This window comes from Eubalaena glacialis, chromosome 9 (genome assembly GCF_028564815.1).
Source record: "Eubalaena glacialis isolate mEubGla1 chromosome 9, mEubGla1.1.hap2.+ XY, whole genome shotgun sequence".
NCBI classification, from domain to species: Eukaryota; Metazoa; Chordata; class Mammalia; order Artiodactyla; family Balaenidae; genus Eubalaena; species Eubalaena glacialis.
In genome coordinates this window covers 65,431,229-65,451,698 of record NC_083724.1, presented here as the reverse complement: position 1 = coordinate 65,451,698, position 20,470 = coordinate 65,431,229, and the positions used below count along the sequence as shown (strand labels likewise).

General features: G+C 32.1%; 1 protein-coding gene across 1 annotated transcript in view; it reads left to right on the top strand.

The window, feature by feature from the left end:
• ZDHHC21 (zinc finger DHHC-type palmitoyltransferase 21) overlaps positions 1-8,697 on the top strand; it is a 60,454-nt gene extending 51,757 nt beyond the window's left edge. Inside the window, exons 8-9 of the mRNA XM_061199064.1 lie at positions 7,806-7,849; positions 8,402-8,697. Of these exons, the coding sequence (XP_061055047.1) occupies positions 7,806-7,849; positions 8,402-8,534 (177 nt within the window). The 3' untranslated portion in view covers positions 8,535-8,697. The remainder of the gene's footprint in view (positions 1-7,805; positions 7,850-8,401) is intronic.
• Positions 8,698-20,470: the final 11,773 nt, after the last annotated feature.

The window sequence follows — 20,470 nt, the reverse complement described above, 5'->3', positions numbered from 1 at the left end:
AGAATATATTCCATTTGTTAGTCCAACTTTTAGGCACTGTACTTCCTCTTGAATCTAAGTACTTAAAAAAATTACGGTAAATTTCAATTCCATTTACCTGGGCTTTCATAGTGAACTTCAAGTACCACTCTTTTTGAATGAAAAAAACATTTTTTTAAAGGTTTCCAGAATTCACTCCTCCCCACATTGATTTAAGGTTATTTAGGGCTTAATTATTTGAAGTTGTTATGCATTCAGTATTTAATTTTAAATCTAATGAATTATTAGTATTTAAAAATAGTATTTAATATTAAAAGTTTAAAATATAGATTTTGCTTCCTTTCTTTATAAAATATGCTTGCTGTTTCATTTTATGAAAAAATTAATACTGCCTACAGGATATTTCACATCTGGACATGTTTTTGTCATAATCTGAATCCATGGATCTCTCTTTACAGTGTAAAAGAAGTGACAAATTTGTCAGTTAGCATAAGAAAGAAAAGGGGTAGAAAGAATCACAGTAAATTTAATTACTTCATTGATGTCTTCCTCCTTCCCCTACTCCTGCACCCCAAAGACCAAGAGGCATTTTGGGAAAACACTGGTGGGAGTATCATTTCATTATAGAAGCTATGTAATTACATAGCTTGAATATAGGCCTGTTAGACAACAAACAAGCAAAACAAGTGCTATCTCTATTTAGGTTTAGGTTGAGGTTTTGAGGAAGCAGTGTATTAATTTTCAGTAATTTTTCCCCATTATTTGTTCTTACTTGGAAAAATAATTTCTCTCCTGTATAAGAGGAAAAATCCCATCTTATTGATAGTAGAAGGTAACAGGATAATCATAATAATGATAATCTGATGTCATTTTAGACCTAGTAAGAGCAGATTATCTGTGACCCAGACAAAATAATTAGAAATTACTTAAATTTGAAAACAGTGGATTTCTAATCCCATTTCCAAGGTTAAAAGATCTCAACACAACCCGATGTTTCTATGGAACAGACTAATCTTAAACCCAATTTTAAAGGATTACCTTTGATTATTTTTAGATTTAATTTTAAACAAGATTTAACTATATAGGCTTGTTCCTTTTTACTAAAATTAATATTGAAGTTAAAGTGTTTTCAAAGTCTGCTTTGAAGCATTCTTTATTTAGTTAGGGAACAGATTATTCTAATTATTCCTTACTTAGACCGTTTCGCCTTTTTGTTTGTTTGTTTCTGAATGAAATGGATAGTGATGTTGTCATTATTGTAATTGATGTCAGAATTTCTTATTGAGCAGTAGTTCACGCACAGCCAAGAATAATGTCCATTCTGATGAGCACCAGCACTAAGAGTGCTGGGTGACTGTATTAGTCATGTTTTGAGTTGCTGGGCTTGGAGAGAGTTAATCAAGAAGCTCTGTAACAGCTGGTACAGCGCCTTCTGGTGAGGGTCTGACAGTGAGCTATTGTATACCATGACACTGCTCTGACAGTTTATCTAAATTTTGTATACAAGCATTTTTGTTTTCAGGGCACCGTGGAGTTTGTGTAAAAGCTTAAGCTTTTGATGGCGTCTCTGGAGCTTAGTGCTTTTCTCAGTTGTGGTGAGATTGAGGGTGGGGTGGGGAAGATATATTTAGTTGCAATTTTGTAAAAGGCTTTAAATTGTCAAAGAAAAAAATTGAGCTTTTTATATTTGGTCCCACAGGTAACTATTGTTGGATGCTACTTGAATTACTAAAGATAGCTTAAAGCAAAGCTTTTCAAAATAAAGGGAGAAAATGTTTTCCCCCCTAAATACTGGCTCATGACTACCTAAATAAATATAGACAGAATCACAGATGCAGGAGTGACTTAATTTTAACTTGATTATGTTATACAATGAAAAGTATCTTGTGTTCAAAATGTTAAATTAGTTTAAATGGGATTATCTATTAAATAGCATTCTTATTAATCAGATGATTAGTGGACTTACCTGCCTTTTAACATGTACCCAGAAATGTAGTCCTGAGATTATTAATCCTTATAATGAAATTTTGCTCAGTATCCCCCGAATCAGTGTGGTGAATTAACAGCACTTGGTATAGTCTCTGTACAAATTATGTTTGGTTTACTCAACTCCAAATCAGCATTGCAAATATGGAAATCGTTGCTAATTATGCTGAACCCAGCTCACTTACATTTCTGTAAAGGGAGCTCTGTACAGCATTTTGTTTTCCTTTCTGAATTATGTTTTCATTTAATAAAAACAAAATATATTTTTAATATAGCATTTCTAATTATAATATTACGGGAAGTATCTTCTCTGTAGCTTTTTTAAAACCTAGAAAAATTATTAAAATTTAAATTGTTACTTCTTATATGATTTTAATGTCATATTCTAATATTGGCTATAATATTTCTTTGAATTTTGGATACAGTAGAGAACTTTATAGAAACTAGGTTCCCCCTCGCCAAGGAATTAGTTTAAATACATACTGTGTTACATTGCATAGTAATAGAAAAGCTTTCTTTCTAAAAATTCTTGCTAGCATCAGAATTATTATGTGTGGAATTGGAGTGCTCTTTAACATAAACGTGTTCCTATGTATTTATATTGCATCCTCTCTCTTTACTCAATGTAATAAACTTCTTAAACTTCTTGAAAATAATTTAAAACAACTTAAATCTATTTCTATAGATTTTTTTCAATAGGAATAGTGCATTTTAATTTTCTTAAAGTATGATGAATAGCTTGAGTGATTAAATAGATGCTTTTTTTTTTTTTGGTAAGGAAGCTAAACATTTATGAGTTGTACTTGCTGTTTTTCCCGTTTTATTGTTCATGTTCTGAATCCACGTGAATTTTTAATCTGAATTTACAACTTTATAGGATTGGAGAAAACAGTGAATTTTATATTTATAGTTAACTTTTAGATCTTTTTTCACAGTGATTCATATGCTTCTCTCTGTCACAGTCTATCACTATATTAATTACTTCTCAAGTTCCAGCCAAAGGGGCACATTAGCCCATCTTACTTCTACTGATAACCAAAAGTCTTATGAAAGTATAGTTTTGTACTAAAAATGTAAGAGTAGTTGACCTTGATTTGATTGTTGATTGCAAACGTAAGTTTTCAGCTGTTTCTAAATAGTGTATGGCTTATTTATATATGTTATTTTATATAATCCTCCTCTCTCACATCCTCGGTATATTCCTGTATAATTATTTCTTGTATGTTTAACTACTTTCACTAGACTATAAGCTCCTTGTTGCTAAGGACTGTGTCATAGTATGTACTTAGTAAATTTTTGATAGACAATAAATGAGTAAATGAATCATGGTTTATGTACTTAGTACTTATTTTTTCAACTAGATTATAAGCCCCTTGTGGACATTGGATTTTATCTGTGTAGTCTCCTACAGTCCATGTCATTTTATCTTTGATTGTAAAAACCACTTTTTTGTTTAAACATAAATTTTTCTAGTTACATTCTAATGTAATTAAGATAGCTCCAAGCCCTACAATAAAAACTTAGGCCTTGAGTTATTAAGGGCTCTAACATTTAACTCATTTAATTTCTAGAAAAACCTATGAGGTAAATAGTAGTATTTGAAAATTGAGATACAGAATTTTAGTAACTTTCTTAAGGTTTTATACAGCCAGAAAATGGCTTGATGAAGAGGAGTATGGGAATTATCTTGGAAAGAAATGTTTTAAGTGGCTATAAAAGTAACATCTACTGCCTTCTCAGTTTGGTTTCATGATTGATTAAATGTCTATGTTAACTTAAGATCTCTAATAAAAGATGTAGCTGGTCCTTTGTTGGAGATGGATGCTTATGAACCATTTATTTTAAGTGAGTAATATAGTAGTGAGTTCTGGCTTCAAAGGAGGAGAGAGAGCTAAGGTTAACAGAAAGTTTTCTCTCTTTGGATTGAAAAAAATTAAAGATAAGGAATCATGTTATTTCTGTCCATGTTCAATTAGTTTAGTGCTGCAAACATATATTGAGTACCCACTTTGAATAATTTGTGCTCTTCCGTGCTATGAAAGATACAAAGTTAAATGAGTTGCTCTCTGTATGTTGAGCAGAAATGCTAGGAAGTCAAGCAAAAGTCTATTTTAGAATTAGCAGAAATCAGTAGTAGACAAAACAGGTATATAATCTCTAGTTATGATAAACCTTCCTTAATAGTGTTTTTTACTCCGGGTTAAATCAGCAGAGTCATTGAATCAGGTATGTGCAGTAGAGTTAAAAGCATCAACAAGACCTATGATAAGACTAAAGAGTGCAGGCGATCCTTGAGGTTAGATCGAACTGTCTTCAAGGAGACTTTCTGATAGAATGTTCTTACTTTCCTCAGATCTTCAGTTTGACAGATCTGGGAACTCCATTTTGAAAATGTTTCCAGGGTTAATCAGGCCCAGAAGCAGTGACTCTACTTCTAGACTCAAAAGTGATAGTCATATAAACCAGGTTGACTATTTATTCCCTTATGTATGATTGTCAGGTACCAAAGGACTCTGCAGTACATTCTTTCTCCTGTACAACAACATATATGGCAAAGTGTTGCTTTGTGAGAATGAACTCAAAGCAGAATGAGTTAGTTGGATGGATTGTATCATCAAGCTGTCTATTCCAAGAGGACTAGATTCTCAGGTCTGTTAACCAGGAAACGTCTGGTGATAAATTCTTGCTCTTTGCCTCTCACCTCCCCCCCCTCAATTTTTCCAATAGGCAATAAATACTTCCCTCTCCCTTCCTATTAGAAACTTTTTTTTCCATTCCAGTTATAATCTTATTAGTTGAGATACAGTTTTCTTTTAAGTCAAACATATTTCCTTAGACTGAACCTGAAAGATCATTTCTTAGAGTAAGATGAGCCATCAGGAGAAGATAAAGTATAGTTGATAAAATACTTGAGCCCTATATTTCTGTAAGTCTTTCTTGTTTCTAGTTTATTCTTTTTTTTTAGAAGATAAACTTCTGGTTTTTAAAATAGGAAAGCATTCTCATTTATCTCAGTTATGCAGACTGGCAGAAGTCTTGGATATTTTGATCATTAGACCATAATCAAGACATAAATATTTCTTTGGAAATAAGGTATTTTGATTGTAGATAACACAATAAAAATGTGTTTCTTATCATTCCTTGAAGAGTGAGTTTTTCTAGATAGCTGTTTTACATATAACTAAGAATTTATAAAATATACTCCGTGAAGATAGCAATTACCTTTTTGGTCATTTTTGTGATAGTCACTAAAGGTATTGAGTCTTTTATGTTGAATGGAATTAGCTGCACTAAAATCTATTTTAAATATTTTTAGTTTTTTTTTCATGTGTGAAATATTCCACAATTCCCTGCTTAATAAAACAAAACAAAAAGTTTATTAAACCTAGTTCGGCACTTGGAAATAACTTATAGTTGTCAATATTCCTGCCAGTAGTAACCTCTCTTCTCTTCTAGTTTGCTGCTTCTATTGTGCATATAAATACGATAGCATGATAACTTGTGTTGCCCTGAGTATGCTGTATAAATGCCAGTGCAAAAACTTTGTGACATGTTTGGCTGTTCTTTTTTCTTATAATAGCATTCTGGATAGCTGAGAGATAAGCATTTGCCATTTCTAGAGGAAAAAAATAGTCTTTTTTGGCTAGCCTCACAAATCCTGTTCATAAAGTCATGGTAAACATCACGTCCTTTGATTGAATGACAGTCTGTTTATGATGACTTGAAAGGTAGTGTTCCTCGTGTTTCTTGAACCAGATTCTAGAAAGGTGTCAAAAGCACTCGAAAATAAGAGCTTTTCCCATATGAAGTCTAAATTCAAAGTCCTTAAAATTGATTATTTTATTGTCACAAATACATTCCTCAAAGTTATAATCAAGTTGTAAGTTTCTGCACAGTAAAAATATCCTGTAACATTAGCTAGTTCTAGTAGTCTAACCTTGTAATTGCCTTCCTTATCCTGAAATAGTTTCCACTTTTAAGTGTTATCTACACCTGCAATTTGGGGCCATTTATATACCTTTCCTGATAACACTTTTAAATTTCTTTCCTGTCTTTTCCTTTGTATTTTTGCACAAGCTATCTTAATTGTTTTGGAATAACCTGTCACCATCAGTTCTAAGAAACCATTTAAATTACTTCCTTCACTTTTTTTTTTCTGATATGGAACCAGAACCCCAGCTTTCATCTAAGTCTTTAATAAATTTTTTTATGTATTTGCAGACTGTGTTTTCACAAAGTAAAACATTATTTTGAGGAAATTATGCAACAGAACCGGGAAAGGTTAATTATAAATAGAATTGTCATTGGAAACCATGAATTTCAGAAAGTGCTAGGAAATTAGTGAATATAGAGTGACTAATCTATAGCCTCCTCACAGATCCCTGGGAAATCTGGAAATGAAACTCTGTTATTAGTTACTAGTCACCTAAAAAATGATAGATTTGTTTTCCTGTATGTGGGCCAACAGTAGTTAGACAACTGTTCATACATAAGAATTTAATGTTCTGAGCCACTCGTGTAACTTCTTTAAAGAGTTTTTTGAAGTAAAGGTGCTTTTCAGTAGTATTATTGGAAGAGAGTTCTATAGCTAAAGAAGTTCTTGCAATTGGAGTTGCAGCCACAAATATTTGCATGAATAGTACTGCTTAATAACTGTAGTCCACCTGCTATATCTGAGGAAGCTAATAAAGGAAAGGATAAAAGGAGGAAGACTTTTTTGTATATTTAAAAGAATATATTTTCTTTTGTACTACTTAAAAGTATATTTAAAATGTAAATATGTATCTAAAATAAGATTATATAATTTGTGTTTTGATTATTTGGATATTCCTTATCATCACTGTTTCTCAATCTAATGATAGGTCTTCCATTAACATGAATTAGACCAGCATGTCTAGAAGCTTTCTTCTCTTTATTGAGTTGCTTTTCTTATATATTTGTGTTAACAGCTTTATAGAAAACACATAATGAGAAATTGCATTATTATGAAGGGACTGGTTTTTCTCTTGAAAAAAAAAGAAAACAGTTTTTTACCAAAGAACACTAATCAGTTAGCTTTCCTTTTCAGAGTAATAAATGTTGTAGTATGGCAAATGCATACATTGCCTTGTTGAATTTGGCTTTGTTTACAGAAATCCATAACCAGTAGCGCTCTTTGGCTCTTGACAGTTTTCTGTTCAATAGTGTCTTTCATTTATCATTTTGGTATTTATTTTTTAATGCATATTTAATGACAGTTGAATTAAATATAGACTTTTAAAAGAATTATCAAGAAGGCAAGTGTAATAAAAGGTTATTTTTTAATGAAATGAGACTCCTACAATTTGGGGGGGTTGTAATTGAATAAATTGGTTTTTTTTAGCACAACATAATGTTGATTCTGTTTTTCCAAGGGAATTTCAGCAATGTACATAGATAATTTAAAATTCTTTTTTTTTAAACATCTTTATTGAAGTATAATTGCTTTACAATGGTGTGTCAGTTTCTGCTTTATAACAAAGTGAATCAGCTGTATGTATATATATATCCCCATATCCCCTCCCTCTTGCGTCTCCCTCGCACCCTCCCTATCCCACCCCTCTAGGTGGTCACAAAGCACCGAGCTGATCTCCCTGTGCTATGCGACTGCTTCCCACTAGCTATCTATTTTACATTTGGTAGTGTATATCTGTCCTTATATACACTACCACTCTCTCACTTTGTCCCAGCTTACTACCCATATATAAACTGTTTATATCTTTAGAATATTCTCAGAATATGATTAAAAACATCATGAAATAGATATAGAATCAAGCCTTAATAACTGTTATATCTGAGTATTTTTTTTTTATTTTTAATAGGATACAACATCTATTGAAAAGATGTCAAACTGTTGTGAAGAAATGTAAGTATAAAAGTGAAGTCTGTAGTGTTCTTATTTAAAAATGCAAACAACTGGTTACGTTTGAAAAATGTGTGCATGTAATGGAAAGATAATATAATGATGGCTTTTTCTTGGTGCCTTTTCTAAGACCTGAGCTAGCAAGCATAACCCAGTCTTACAGTAGGGGTAGGCGTCTTCTAGCCGTGATAGTTTTCAAACAAAATAAGTACTGATCATTCTTGTTCCTTGTCCTACTAAAGTAAGTTAAATTATTTGTCCTGAAAATACATCAAAAGAGATTTGCTACTGTGTTGTTGACACACATTCTGTTAATCCTGAGATACTCCTCTGCTTCAAAAGTTGCCCTAGGTTGATTGACGATACAGATACAATATCTGCTATCCAGAGTTAAAACTCAGCTGCATGCCATAATGAAAGAAAAGCTGTATTTGTGTTGCTGGGACACAATTCATCAGAGTCCAGTAATGGATCCCCAGCCAACCTGTATTGTTTTAGCTGACTGAAGTGCACCATGGGAGTGCTGTCTTTCACTAATAATGCTGTCTTCTGTAGATCGAGGCCCCGAAAGCCATGGCAGCAGACCTTCTCAGAAGTTTTTGGCACTCGTTGGAAGATCCTGTGGTTTATTCCTTTCAGGCAGAGGCAACCACTGCGAGTTCCCTACCACTTTGCCAATCACGTCTAAACAGATGGATGGTGGGCACAGATGGGTCCTCCATGCTGGAAATGCGTTACAGGTTTTCTGATAATAGAACTATGACAGTCTTCAAGTCAATTAAAATCCACCCACCAATCTTAGGCATCATAATGTGCCCCAGGCTTTATTTTAATAGTGATCTTGATCCTGTTGTGGGACTAATACATGATCTATATTTAAGTTTTAAAGCATGTTTACTTTCAAATTAGCTTTCCACAGGGATTTCTTTAAATGCTTTTGTTATTAAACTCAAAAGGCAATGATTGGGATGAAATAATTGTACATAATTTCTTTTAGTACTGACAGTGTTACAGATTTTACTTTATGGGAAACTTCAGATGTTTATTTAAATTTTTCACCCTTAAGCAGTACTAACCAAATCTGAATTTCATTCTTTAGGTTTTACAAAAGTTGATACACCTTATATATAAATTTTCTTTTTCAAATACAATTTTATGTTATACTTCCTTTTATATGTGCTGCAAGATTTTTTAAAATGCAGCATATAGGATTGAACAACAACAAAAAAACAAAAACAGCAACAAAAAGGACAGTGTTTTCTTAGAAGTAGCTTTCTAATGTTTTTTTTCTCTTCACCAAAAACAAAATTAAAACACCACTAAAGTAAAACACCAACTACCTACCTTATTTTAAAGGAAAGATTAATTTTTTTTCACCTTAACTTTCCCATTTATTTCCCCTGTACTGTTGTAATTATTGGGTTTTGTTAAAATATTTGCTCCAAGGGGAAATTTTTGACCAAACAGGCATGTGTTCCTATTTTACCCTAAGATTTTTATTAGCAAAAAGGGTAAAGAATTTGCAATAATTCCACTGATACCTTTTCTAGTGTAGTTATGTTAGAATGCATATGTTTTTAAAATGCTAGTATAACTAGATAATATATAATGTATAGTATAAAGAAGAATATTGTGCTTTTAAAAAAAATATGTATACTTTTTACTTTTGTTTACCTACTAATAGATCTAAAATTACACCTTGAAGGTTTTTATATAATAGATATTGGCCAACTAATATTGAAATTTTATTTATAGGAAGTTACTAGTAAAAGTAAGTAACTTCTGTGTACCTGTAATCACCCAGATGGAAATTAAATTTTAATTGACCAACTATAATCTGGATTGAGAGACCTTTTGTTAGTAGCCAATGTTAGGAAATGACCTTAAAATGAGAAAATATAATAATCTATATTCATTATTAGCCTTATACAAATTTAAATTGCTAATTGTGATGGTCTCTTGGAAAGCATAGAATATTTGTGTGAGAAAAAATTTAGCATGGTTTGAAAAAAAATTCAGTTAAAAATTTTTTTCCATTAGAATACTGCAAAATCCATATATCTTTAAAAATTAATTATGTACTCAGCCTTTCCCTTGAAGAGAGGATTGAAGGGGTATCTAGTGTTCTTGGAGCATATCAATATTTTCTTTTTGGTTAGTTTTGGTAGTAAGGAGTCATGCCTGAGAAATCATGAAACAGAAGGTTACCATTGTCAGCTAGTTAACTATACTGTGGTTATTTTTTAGAAATTATAAATATCTCCTAAAATAATAGAATAAGGTCTACTCAGAGATACAAGTACCATGTCTTTCATGTTCTGATTACAATGCTTTATTGTTTAAAAACTTAGTGGCAGATGGAAATATTTATTGGTGCTGATAAGATTCATAGTAAATTTAATATAAGAAGTATATTTATAGAGCTTAATGAACCACAAAATTAGTACATATATTCATTCCAGGCAGATGGGTTGGGTTTTGACCAAATTTGGCCTGGTCACTGAACTGTTATAAGGAGTAATGTATAGATAATGTAGATAGATGTCAGATGCCTTATGCTGTATACATTCCTTTCAAATAAGGACATTGAGAAAACAGCAAAGCCAAGTGAAGACCCCCTAAAGAGCTTTATGGACGTATTTATACTTCATATGGTAGCAGTAGCTACCTTGAAAGGTACCAGGGAGGTACTCAGTGCCAACCTCTGCCTCAGTAATGAGAATCAAGAGGTGGTCTCTTTCCCACGCTAACGGTTTCTGGTTTTGGTTTTCTTAGGTTTCCCACTTCTAGGGCACCTCTTCCCACCTTTCTCTTTACCTTCCCTGATCCTGATCCCTCTGTACCTGATTTCTCTAAATTACTGGAATACAAACTAATGCACTAGGCAAGGCATATATTTATTTTTGTTTGAATGGCAGAAATGCTACATATCAATATATTTATGTAGGAATCTATATAAAGTATATCTATATATACTTACGCTGTAACTTTCAGTATTTCAAAGTTAGCACACCTAACTGGGTTTTATGATTCTTGTTAGACAACTTGAGAGAGAACACCTGGCATTTTCCTAGGGAGTCCATAAACTCCAGTGTGCTCTCTGCGCCCTCTTTTGGCTAATTGATGTAATTATACTGGCTCTAGAGATTTATTGCCCAAGTGAAATGTGTACCCAAATTCTGAACATTTCAGAGGTACAAACTTAAGGGAAATCTATGTACAAAAATGTAAGGTTTTATGAAAATGAATGTGTTCCTATTTATGATTCTGATGTCTGGTTCATACATATATGACTACTTTGCCTCATTTATGTATATTCATATTATATTTTTTACTATCTGACAAATTTATATCAGATCAGGATAAATAAATATAAACCATTTCATGAATTTTATTTTGAACCTTATTTTGGCAAATTAAGTCCTTAGAATTAAAAAGTCATTACCTTAAAATTACCAATTGATTACAAAACAGATTTATCGTAGTTAAAATGGCAAGCCAGTGTCTAATGTGTTTTACTGAATATCTAAAAAAATACATTCAGTTTTTTAATCCCAGTTTTGGAATGATTTTTTTTAACTGATTCAATTGCATTAAAATACTAAGAGATTAATAATTCTTTCTATACTTCTCTTCATTCTTTTTAACTTTCCTACTGTGAGTTAGAGCTGTAGCTTTAGTAGCCAGTTTATTATATATTCTGGATAACCATGAAAATAACTAATGATGTTGAGCATTACAAAATAATTATGAGCAGTGAGATTACTGATGTAATCTGTATATTGGATGAAGTATTTCCTTATAAACATTTCATTTCATTTTAAGCGAAATGTATTTTAAAGGATGTTTTACATTCAGCAAAGTCATTAATTGGACTTCTGGAAACGAAAGTAGTTGTTAAGTACTTGTTATAAGTTGCACCTCTTGAACAATTATGTTTGTTGCTGTTCTTTTCTGCAAACAAAAATGTTTATGGGCTCAAGATTGTAGGCAAAAAGTGACTGAGTTCAGAATTTTAAAAATATTAAGTTAGCTAATGTTCCATTGTGAGAAAAATGCTATTTTGCTTCAGAGTTGTATTAAAAATATTTGTGGTTAACATAAGAGATAGGTATACTTAAAATATTAATATATTAATCTCTTTGAACAGAAGAAAGCATAGTTTACTTTTAAGTAAATAGAAATAGAGAACATAAGCATAAAGTTCAGTGTAACAGCTAAGTTAAAACTTCTGTCAGAATGAACATCAGTGAACGTTTGCTAATGCTTAGAGATATTTTTCTCTAAGGATGGTGGCTAATTATAACTGTTCTTCATCAGGCTCTTTCAAGTCACTTTCCTACAAATAATTAGTTGAAGGTGTGTCACCCAAAAGGGTGTATTAATGCTAATCATAAAGACTTGAGTTAGGACAACACCTCCACCCAGGAAGTATGAAGTAGTTTTGATTATAACCACATACCTTTCTATGTGTTAGATAATGGAGCAGTTTGAATGTTCTCACGTATGTTGGTATAAAATCACAATGTATCCAGCTCTAGTTTACAATGGTATTAATATTAACAGAGCTGCTAGTCTTTCCCTGGACTTTAGTGTCTACTTCCCTTGTGCTTCATGTATGAATAGACTACTTAGCTCAAGTTTACTAAACTATTGCTGCTTCATTAAATAAGTTTTTGACATGACCTCTATATATGTAGATATATCTAGAATTTACTTGGTACGGTTTACACTTACAAACATTAAATAATTTACTAATAGATATAAGTACTAGATTTTTTACCCAATTCTACTACTGTTGCTTTCAAAAATATAAGTACTGGCAAATGTAGTTAGTAAGTCATGTACATTTAGTATGTTCTACTTGCTAGTATTAGTAACCATATAATTAACAAATGAATGAGTGTATTATTTAATGTCCACATTTGTTACTTTCTATCCTAAGAATCCTCTGAATTTCTCTGTAAATCACAAATTTCATTATGCTCTGAATTTAGCCATTCTCAATTGAATTCTAGAATATTCTGCAGCAGAATGTGAGAAAGTAATAGAACCAACTTGCTTGAAGTATTTTGAACCAATGTTGTTCTTCTGTATATCAATCAGTATTTAGCATTTCAGCTGCATTTAGGATGATGATGGTTTAACTTCAGGAAGTGTTTTCTCTGATGTCTCCTTTCATTATCATTGTGCAATTTTTAACAACAAAATTTACTACATTTTTGTCTGTTCTTCAGATGTTGTAATACTGCCTGCTAGTGCTAACTTGAAACAGAAATAATAATGGTGTTTATCCTTATGTCATTGGTATTTTCGGTATTTTCCATTATCATTATTTTTTTTACTATTATTATTTCCTTTTTCCCTTGTCTACCATAGAGGACAGGTACAAATGAGTAGTGAGTAGGCAAAATTGGATAAAGAGAGTATTAAGATGGAGAGAAGGCTAGACAGAGCATGTATAATCAGCATCTCAGCAGCAGGGTTTACTGGATACAGAATCTGTGACGTCAGAGAATTCCTCTGCTACAATCATTTTAGCCTTATCTCTTGTTGACACTGTTTCACTGTAAGAGTTGTTGATGCATGTAAGCGTTTAGTTGGAGTTATTTTATCCAAGAAGTGTATATTGCTGATTCTTGTCAGCTAGTCAGATACCTTTAAGAAATTATTTTGAATTTTAAATATCATAAGTGTACAGTGTACGCTAACATGAAGTGTCAAAATTATGCGAAAGTACAGCTACTTAATGCCAAGCAGAAATGAATAGGTTGCCCAAGGTTTGATTGAAAAAGCTGGGACCTTTTTATAAGTCTCCTCTTGCAGAGAAAGGATATACTAAGTATTGTAGTAAAATCTGTCAACAGGGAAAATCAACAGTTTGTATATAAAGGGTAATTTTCACTTCAAAATTTGGACTATTTCAGTTTTTCATATCTTGAGGGTCTCCGTAGCTATTGGTATTGTGAATCCCTGTAACATGTAATATGGTGCTTACCACAGTTGTTCAACACTCTGATCTTTTGGGTATTGATAGCTGTATATCTAAACAGAGATATGGACAAAACAGTAGCAACGAAAGGTGGTCTTTTTGTGGTTTTGCTTGTCTGTTGACTAAATACAGGGTTTACCTGCGTAGGCTGTCAACTAAAGGGAAAGCTAGTCTGCATATTGCACGCTCGGTGTTCTTGCCAGGGTGTGTCGGGTGACATTGGAACTACTGGTGCCTGAAGTTAGTGTTTCACAGCCTCAACAGCTAAGACATCCTGGTGCTACTCACTTTAGCATTGAGTGACATTTTTAATTCCCGTACCAAAGAGTTAATTTTCTTTTTGGTTCACTGAGTCTTCTTCTCACATCCTTGTGTTTATAAAGTAGAATTTAATGTTGCTAAGAACAATTTTGATTAATAGATCTTAGTTTTTGCACACTGCTGCCTCAATTTAATTGGCTTTAAATGTCTCTCACTTGGTCTGTTTTTTTCTTTTTTTTTTTTTTACTTAGAAAGTAAAGTAAAAAAAAGAGACTTTTTTTTTTACTTAATATGGTCTTTAATTTTGTATTTTCGTATAGATTGGCTACTTTAAAAAGTAGTTTAATAGGTCGAACTTAAAAAGATAATTGAAACACTTTACACAAGATTTTTTTGTTTTATTCTGCAGGAATAAATGAGAAATAATAACTCATTTCTACAGATGAACTCTGTAGCTTGTTGGGCCTTTTTAATAAATGCTAAAGCAAAATGCTAAAAGGAGAAGTTAAGGGCCCATTCTGATTACAGATGAAGAATTCTGCATCTCTCTGTGTGTGTGTGTGCGTGTGTGTGTGTGTGTGTGTGTGTGTGTGTAATCCTTAGTGGTATTAAAGAATGATAATTGCCATTTGTCTGTTTTGCAAATAAAGATAAAATTAAAGAATGTTTTAAAAATATACGCATATGTGATATATGTATGCACACACACACACGCACACACACACTCTTGCCCAAGAGGAAATGCAAAACTTTGATTTAAAAGCAAAACGAAAATTGAACTTTACCAAAAAAAAAAAAAAAAAAAAAAAAAAAGCCTGGATGTTGTTACTCACTTTACGTAAGTTAGAGTTAAGAGTATTTTTAAAACTAATTCTGCATAGTGATCCATTTTACAAAAAATGGGAGAGAACATCCTTTAGAAGTAGTTGTCCAAATGTAATACTGCTATGTGTACTATCCTGGTTTCCTATTTTTTTCCACAGACTTCTAAAACACTCATTTAGTGTCCTTAAAAAAACCGTAGCTGAAATGATTAAAAATTTTGGCGAGAAGATAACTGTGTGTATGTATTCGAAAAGTAGACAATCACATTTGAGAATGTTTTGCATAGTTTTCAATCCACTAAAATCATTCTGTCTTTGAATGTAGATACAATATATGGTTTTGCAGTGAATTCTGAATGGAAAAAAATCAAGTCAAACTAGTGTGAGATGTGACTTAGGATCATTTGAACGATATGTAGAAATACAGATGTACATATTTTTAGGGGTAAAGACAAAATTTAAAAGCAAAATGGGAAGAGACAACATTGTCTCTCTCTGTCAACAATATATTTTCTAGATTTTGTTGTGACAATATCAGTTCTGAGTTACTCAGCTTGTTTATGTGTTACTTAAATTAATGTGGCTGAGTGCAGTTATTTGTTCAAGTTATTGGGTAGTAGAAGATTCACAACTATCTGCTGTCCTCCAGAGATGAATATTAAAAAGAAATATCTACTTTAGCATAGGTAGAATAAAGCGACTAAATGGTACAGTAGGAAGAAGTTTCTCCACAATTGGAGATACTCAGACAAATAAGTTGCAGGTCTAACCTGGGGGAATAGAATAGGCTTTTGGGAGAACTGAGCTTAGATGATCTTGCTTGTAGGAGCTTTATGCCCCTGGAATTAGTCTTTTTAAAATGTGACTGGCAAGTTTAATGAATAGGCAAAATTTGTGATATTTCAAGGCTCCTAAAATTTTGTGTCAACCTCAAATGGTGTCTAATGTTATATCCCTAAAATAAAAGACTTTTATTTTAATAGTGGTATGTTCCAAGTGCCATATGACGATCCTGTTTTTACATTTATCAGGCATTTTTTCATTCAGTGCATATGTTTAAATCTGAGTGCTGTTTTGCTGCATGTCTGTTTTACCTTGTCAGTTCCCCTAAGAGCATTTAAAGAAAAATCTTCACTGACATTTCTTGTGCTAAAGGTAATAAGGAAAACGGTAGTTGAGGGATATGAGAATAGATTGAGAAGAGGGAGGAAAATGACAAGTGGGAGCCATGTATCTGAGATATACTTGTTTAAATGAAAAGTCTACACTGGTTCTTAAAATGAAAAACAAACCATGTATCTACCTTAAGAACGGTGTTTTGTTTTTAATTTATTTTAACGATTTAGTTTTATTCATGTAATATTTCTGTTTTCTTTGCAGATTGTTTTTAATTTAAATTGTGGAGTTTTTACTTCTCTTGAAATGTATTATGTACTGTATTTTTAGAAATCTTATTTTTAAATAAATATTTTTTAAAAACATAGGACTGTTCTTCTCCCCCACCTCTGTATTTATTAAAATCAACCCAAATTCTAGATTTCAGCACTATCAGTGTGGCAGGCCACTTTGTTTAGTTTTATGCAATTTGGATAATTATTCATACTTAGTAGCCTTAGGATTTTGTTCTATTATAATCTCAAAATTGTTTATATATTCAAGAAAAACTGGGTATACATAGTAGGGTTGAAACTGACAAATGAAGTATTTCTAGTTAGGCATATTTGTTTAGAGATGACCCAATTGGCTAGATTCAGTCACCCAGTTTATTTAACATTTATTGTGCCAGACAGTATTTTATGGAAATATTTTTTCTTTGTGGAATAATTTACGTAAAATAAAATGCAGAGAGTATATATCTAGGCATTGTTTTAGATCTAGGGGTATTAAATTACCTAGAGCCTTTGCTGTTATGGAGTTATAGTCTAAGAGTATCTGGGTAGCTTTTTATTGACAAATTTCCTAAGTCTCAACTAATTGCTTTACTTGTATATGCAAGAAGTGAGAACAGAGACGTTTATATTAGTGGGTATAAATTGGTCAAAAATATCTGAAAAGACAAATCAGTATGTCTTAGAAACAATGAAGGTGTAGAAACTGAGATTGAAAGATAGGGGCTTAACTTTATTTTAAAAATCCCTTCTTAAATTTTTATTACCGGAAAAGTAATGTTGATAAATACTCTGAATTAACAGATAAGTTAAACGACTTGATAGAGTTTCAGATAAAACTATAAACTTTGCTGCATTGGTAAATGAAATCAAATTGTTGCATGCTGACAAACCTTAACGGATTATAAAACTTTATTCTTGTTCCTTTTTCAATTTCCTTTGCTCTGATTCAAAGCAGCATTTACAATAATTGTGCTTTCTCAGTGATGATAAATTATAATTCTCAAACTTTTTGGTCTCAGAACTCCTTTGTATTCATAAAAATTATTACAGGCCCAAGGAGTTTTTGCTTATGTAAATAGTCTTTATCAATATTGACTATATTAGAAATTAAAACTGAGTATTTTAAATGCTTATTTATTAATTCATTTAAACATACCAATAATAAACCTATTGCATGTTAACATAAATAATGTATTTTTATTTAGAGATCCATGATTTTACATTTTTTTCAAAGTTCTAATATCTGCCTTTATAAAAGAAAGTTGGATCCTGATACTCTTGTACACTCAATCCGTTGCATTGTTATTTTGGCTGAAGTATCTAGAAATATCTGGTCTCATGCAAATAATGGAATTGGAAAAAGGAAGAATATTTTAATAGTCTTTTCAAGTGCCTGTGGATATTCTTTGATAATATAAAAATCTCAACAAGTTATGGTTTCTTAAAGTTTAGTTGCATTGTAGAACCAGAAACAATACCAAGGAACTTTTCCTACTCTGTTATATTAAAAGCCATTGGTCTCTTTTTCACTTTGGAAAGTTCTCTTCACCCATACATGATTTTGTGACATCATTCATTAGTCATTTGGAAACTATTGGAGTAACACAGATCTTCCAAGTGTTACACATTTCATTCGATAAAAATAAGATAAAATTAGATTAAATTAAAAATTTAAAACTAATATTACCACTGATTTGGTCAGAAAAGCAAGTACTAGAAAACTGTTAAGCTCATAATGACACATTACATTTTGTAAAATCCTAATTTTCATGTAAAAGCTTGAGTTTTATTATTGGTAACCACAATGTCAGTGATTTTCCTTAAGGTGACAGGTTCACTTCACTCATTTTGAGAAAATGTTTGCCAGATACCCATGTCTGAAAAATGAAAGTTTGTCAGTTATTCTTTGAAGTAAAAAATGACGTTCCATGAAAAATGTGGCTAGTTCAGCTTGCAACTCAGTAGCACCAGTGCTTTTTTCCTCAGGAATGAACAGTCATACTTGGGAATGCAGGTAAAGGGCTTCATGTTTACTTCCCATGTTGTCAAACAGAATATTCAAAATGTACTCAAAGGACAAGATTTAATAAAAATATTTTTACTGATTCATCAAGAGCATATTAAGTGAAACTGGCTTGTCATTTTCTTTTTTAAGCTGAGGTTTGTTTGAATCTACTTAATTTGAGTCTGTTTAGGGAGGAAAGCAATGGGGGTTGGGGGGAGGTAGGACAGAACACTATGCATTTGAGACTCCAGTTCATTTACTCTATATTTGATAAGTGAAAAGGAGCATTAGCTGCTTAAAAAGAGAATTTGTATTTCTGTATGCCTGCTTTTGAAGTACTTAAAATGTAGCATTCTTTAAGATTCACATCTATTTAGCCTTGTTATAAAGAGACAAAAACTAAAAATACATGATAGTATTATAATACTGCAAAATCATTTGAGAAGCTGCCAGATACTGTAAGTGAACAAATGCGTACAAATGCTGCTCTAGGCTGATCAGTTATCCATATGAGCAGCAATTACATTAGTGTGCAAGGGCAACTGGAGGGAAAATTGGACCCTGTGGACATCCAGCTGAGCAAACAGGACTGAGGAAGGATAGAGGATGTGTGTTGCTTTGGAAAAAAAAAATCTAAGCTTACTTAAAAAAATATTTGTATCAGTCACAGCACATTCTTTATATGTCCTCTGGTTGCCTAGTATTTTTCAAATTAGCCCTTTTCTCCAAACAAAAACGTGCCTCTGTTTAAAGATCAAACACCCAAATAGCAATGTGTTTTGCATGTGAAAAAGCCAGAATAATTCAGGAAATAGAGAACTTGGAATATACAAATCCAAACATTCAGATGCTACTGTACATATATGCTTAAGTATGTTGTTAGTAGTAAATTGTGGAATGGTCTGGATGATATTTATCTTTCTTAATACTGAAATTTACTATTTTTATAACTAGAAGTGTTCCCTCACTCTAATGAGTGATGGTTCTTGGCATAAACTGAATGATTGAGGATCTAATACAGTGTGGAGTTGTTATAGTTCCACCTGGAAGCTGTGGGTGAGTAATCTTGATGAATAAGGAATGACCATCAAGTTAATGAAATTTGTTCTATAAACTGTATAAGCTGCGTAGCTGTTGGACCAAATACCCTCATTCCATTTAACAGGTTCATATTTTAATGGCAACTAAAAATAACCAATATCAAATTTTGGGGGTGGTCTACACATGTTATAACTTGATGTCTGATTTAGAGAGTTCTTGAGTGTTTGAAAGCATTTCACATGTTCTCAACATGGAAAAGTATCCACAATATAAAATACCAATCCATACAAAGTGCTCTAATTTTTGCCATTCATTTTCCATGTGTATTTTTTATATTTGAAAAATAATTTCAGTAATTTGGGTGATCGCGGTGGTAGATAATCTCTAAAAGGACCTCGGGTGTTCCCCACCTCCTGGTATTCAAACTCTTGTAGAATTTTCCCCTTTTCCCTCCCTGGAAGTAAACACTATTCTAAATTTGGAATGTATTATTCCCAAACATGTTTTTGTACTTTCACGTGTGTAAACATGAGAAATATTTTATTATTTGATGATTTTTTAAATTTACATAAACTTCCTCACAGCAGTTCTTATCTTTTGTTCTTGCTATTTTTTTTTTTTTCCTCCGTAGCACTTACCACCATCTAGAACTAAATGTGAAAAATCCCCTCTTCCACTGTCCACTCCAAAGGTAGCTACTGAATAGCCTGGTATCCATCATTCCTCTTCCTTTCCTTCACATATCTCATATCTATCTATCTATCTATCTATTGCTCATACGCATGGTTATTTGCCTTTCAAGGGAGACCCAACTAACTTTTCTGTGATTTGCCTTTTTAACAATATATCTTGGTGATCATCCATATCATGACATAATAGTCTATCCCATTCTTTCTAACTTTTCTGTAGATCTCATCATATTAATATCCTATAAGTATAAATAAAATAAATATAAATATATAAAATAAGTATATTCAACCATGCCTCTATAATGAACTTCAAATATATTCCTTTTTTTTTGCTATTGGTAACAATGTTACAGTAAACACTTGTACAAAAATCTTTGTGTCCATTTGCTAGTATTTCTGTAAGTAGATTTCTAGAAGTGAA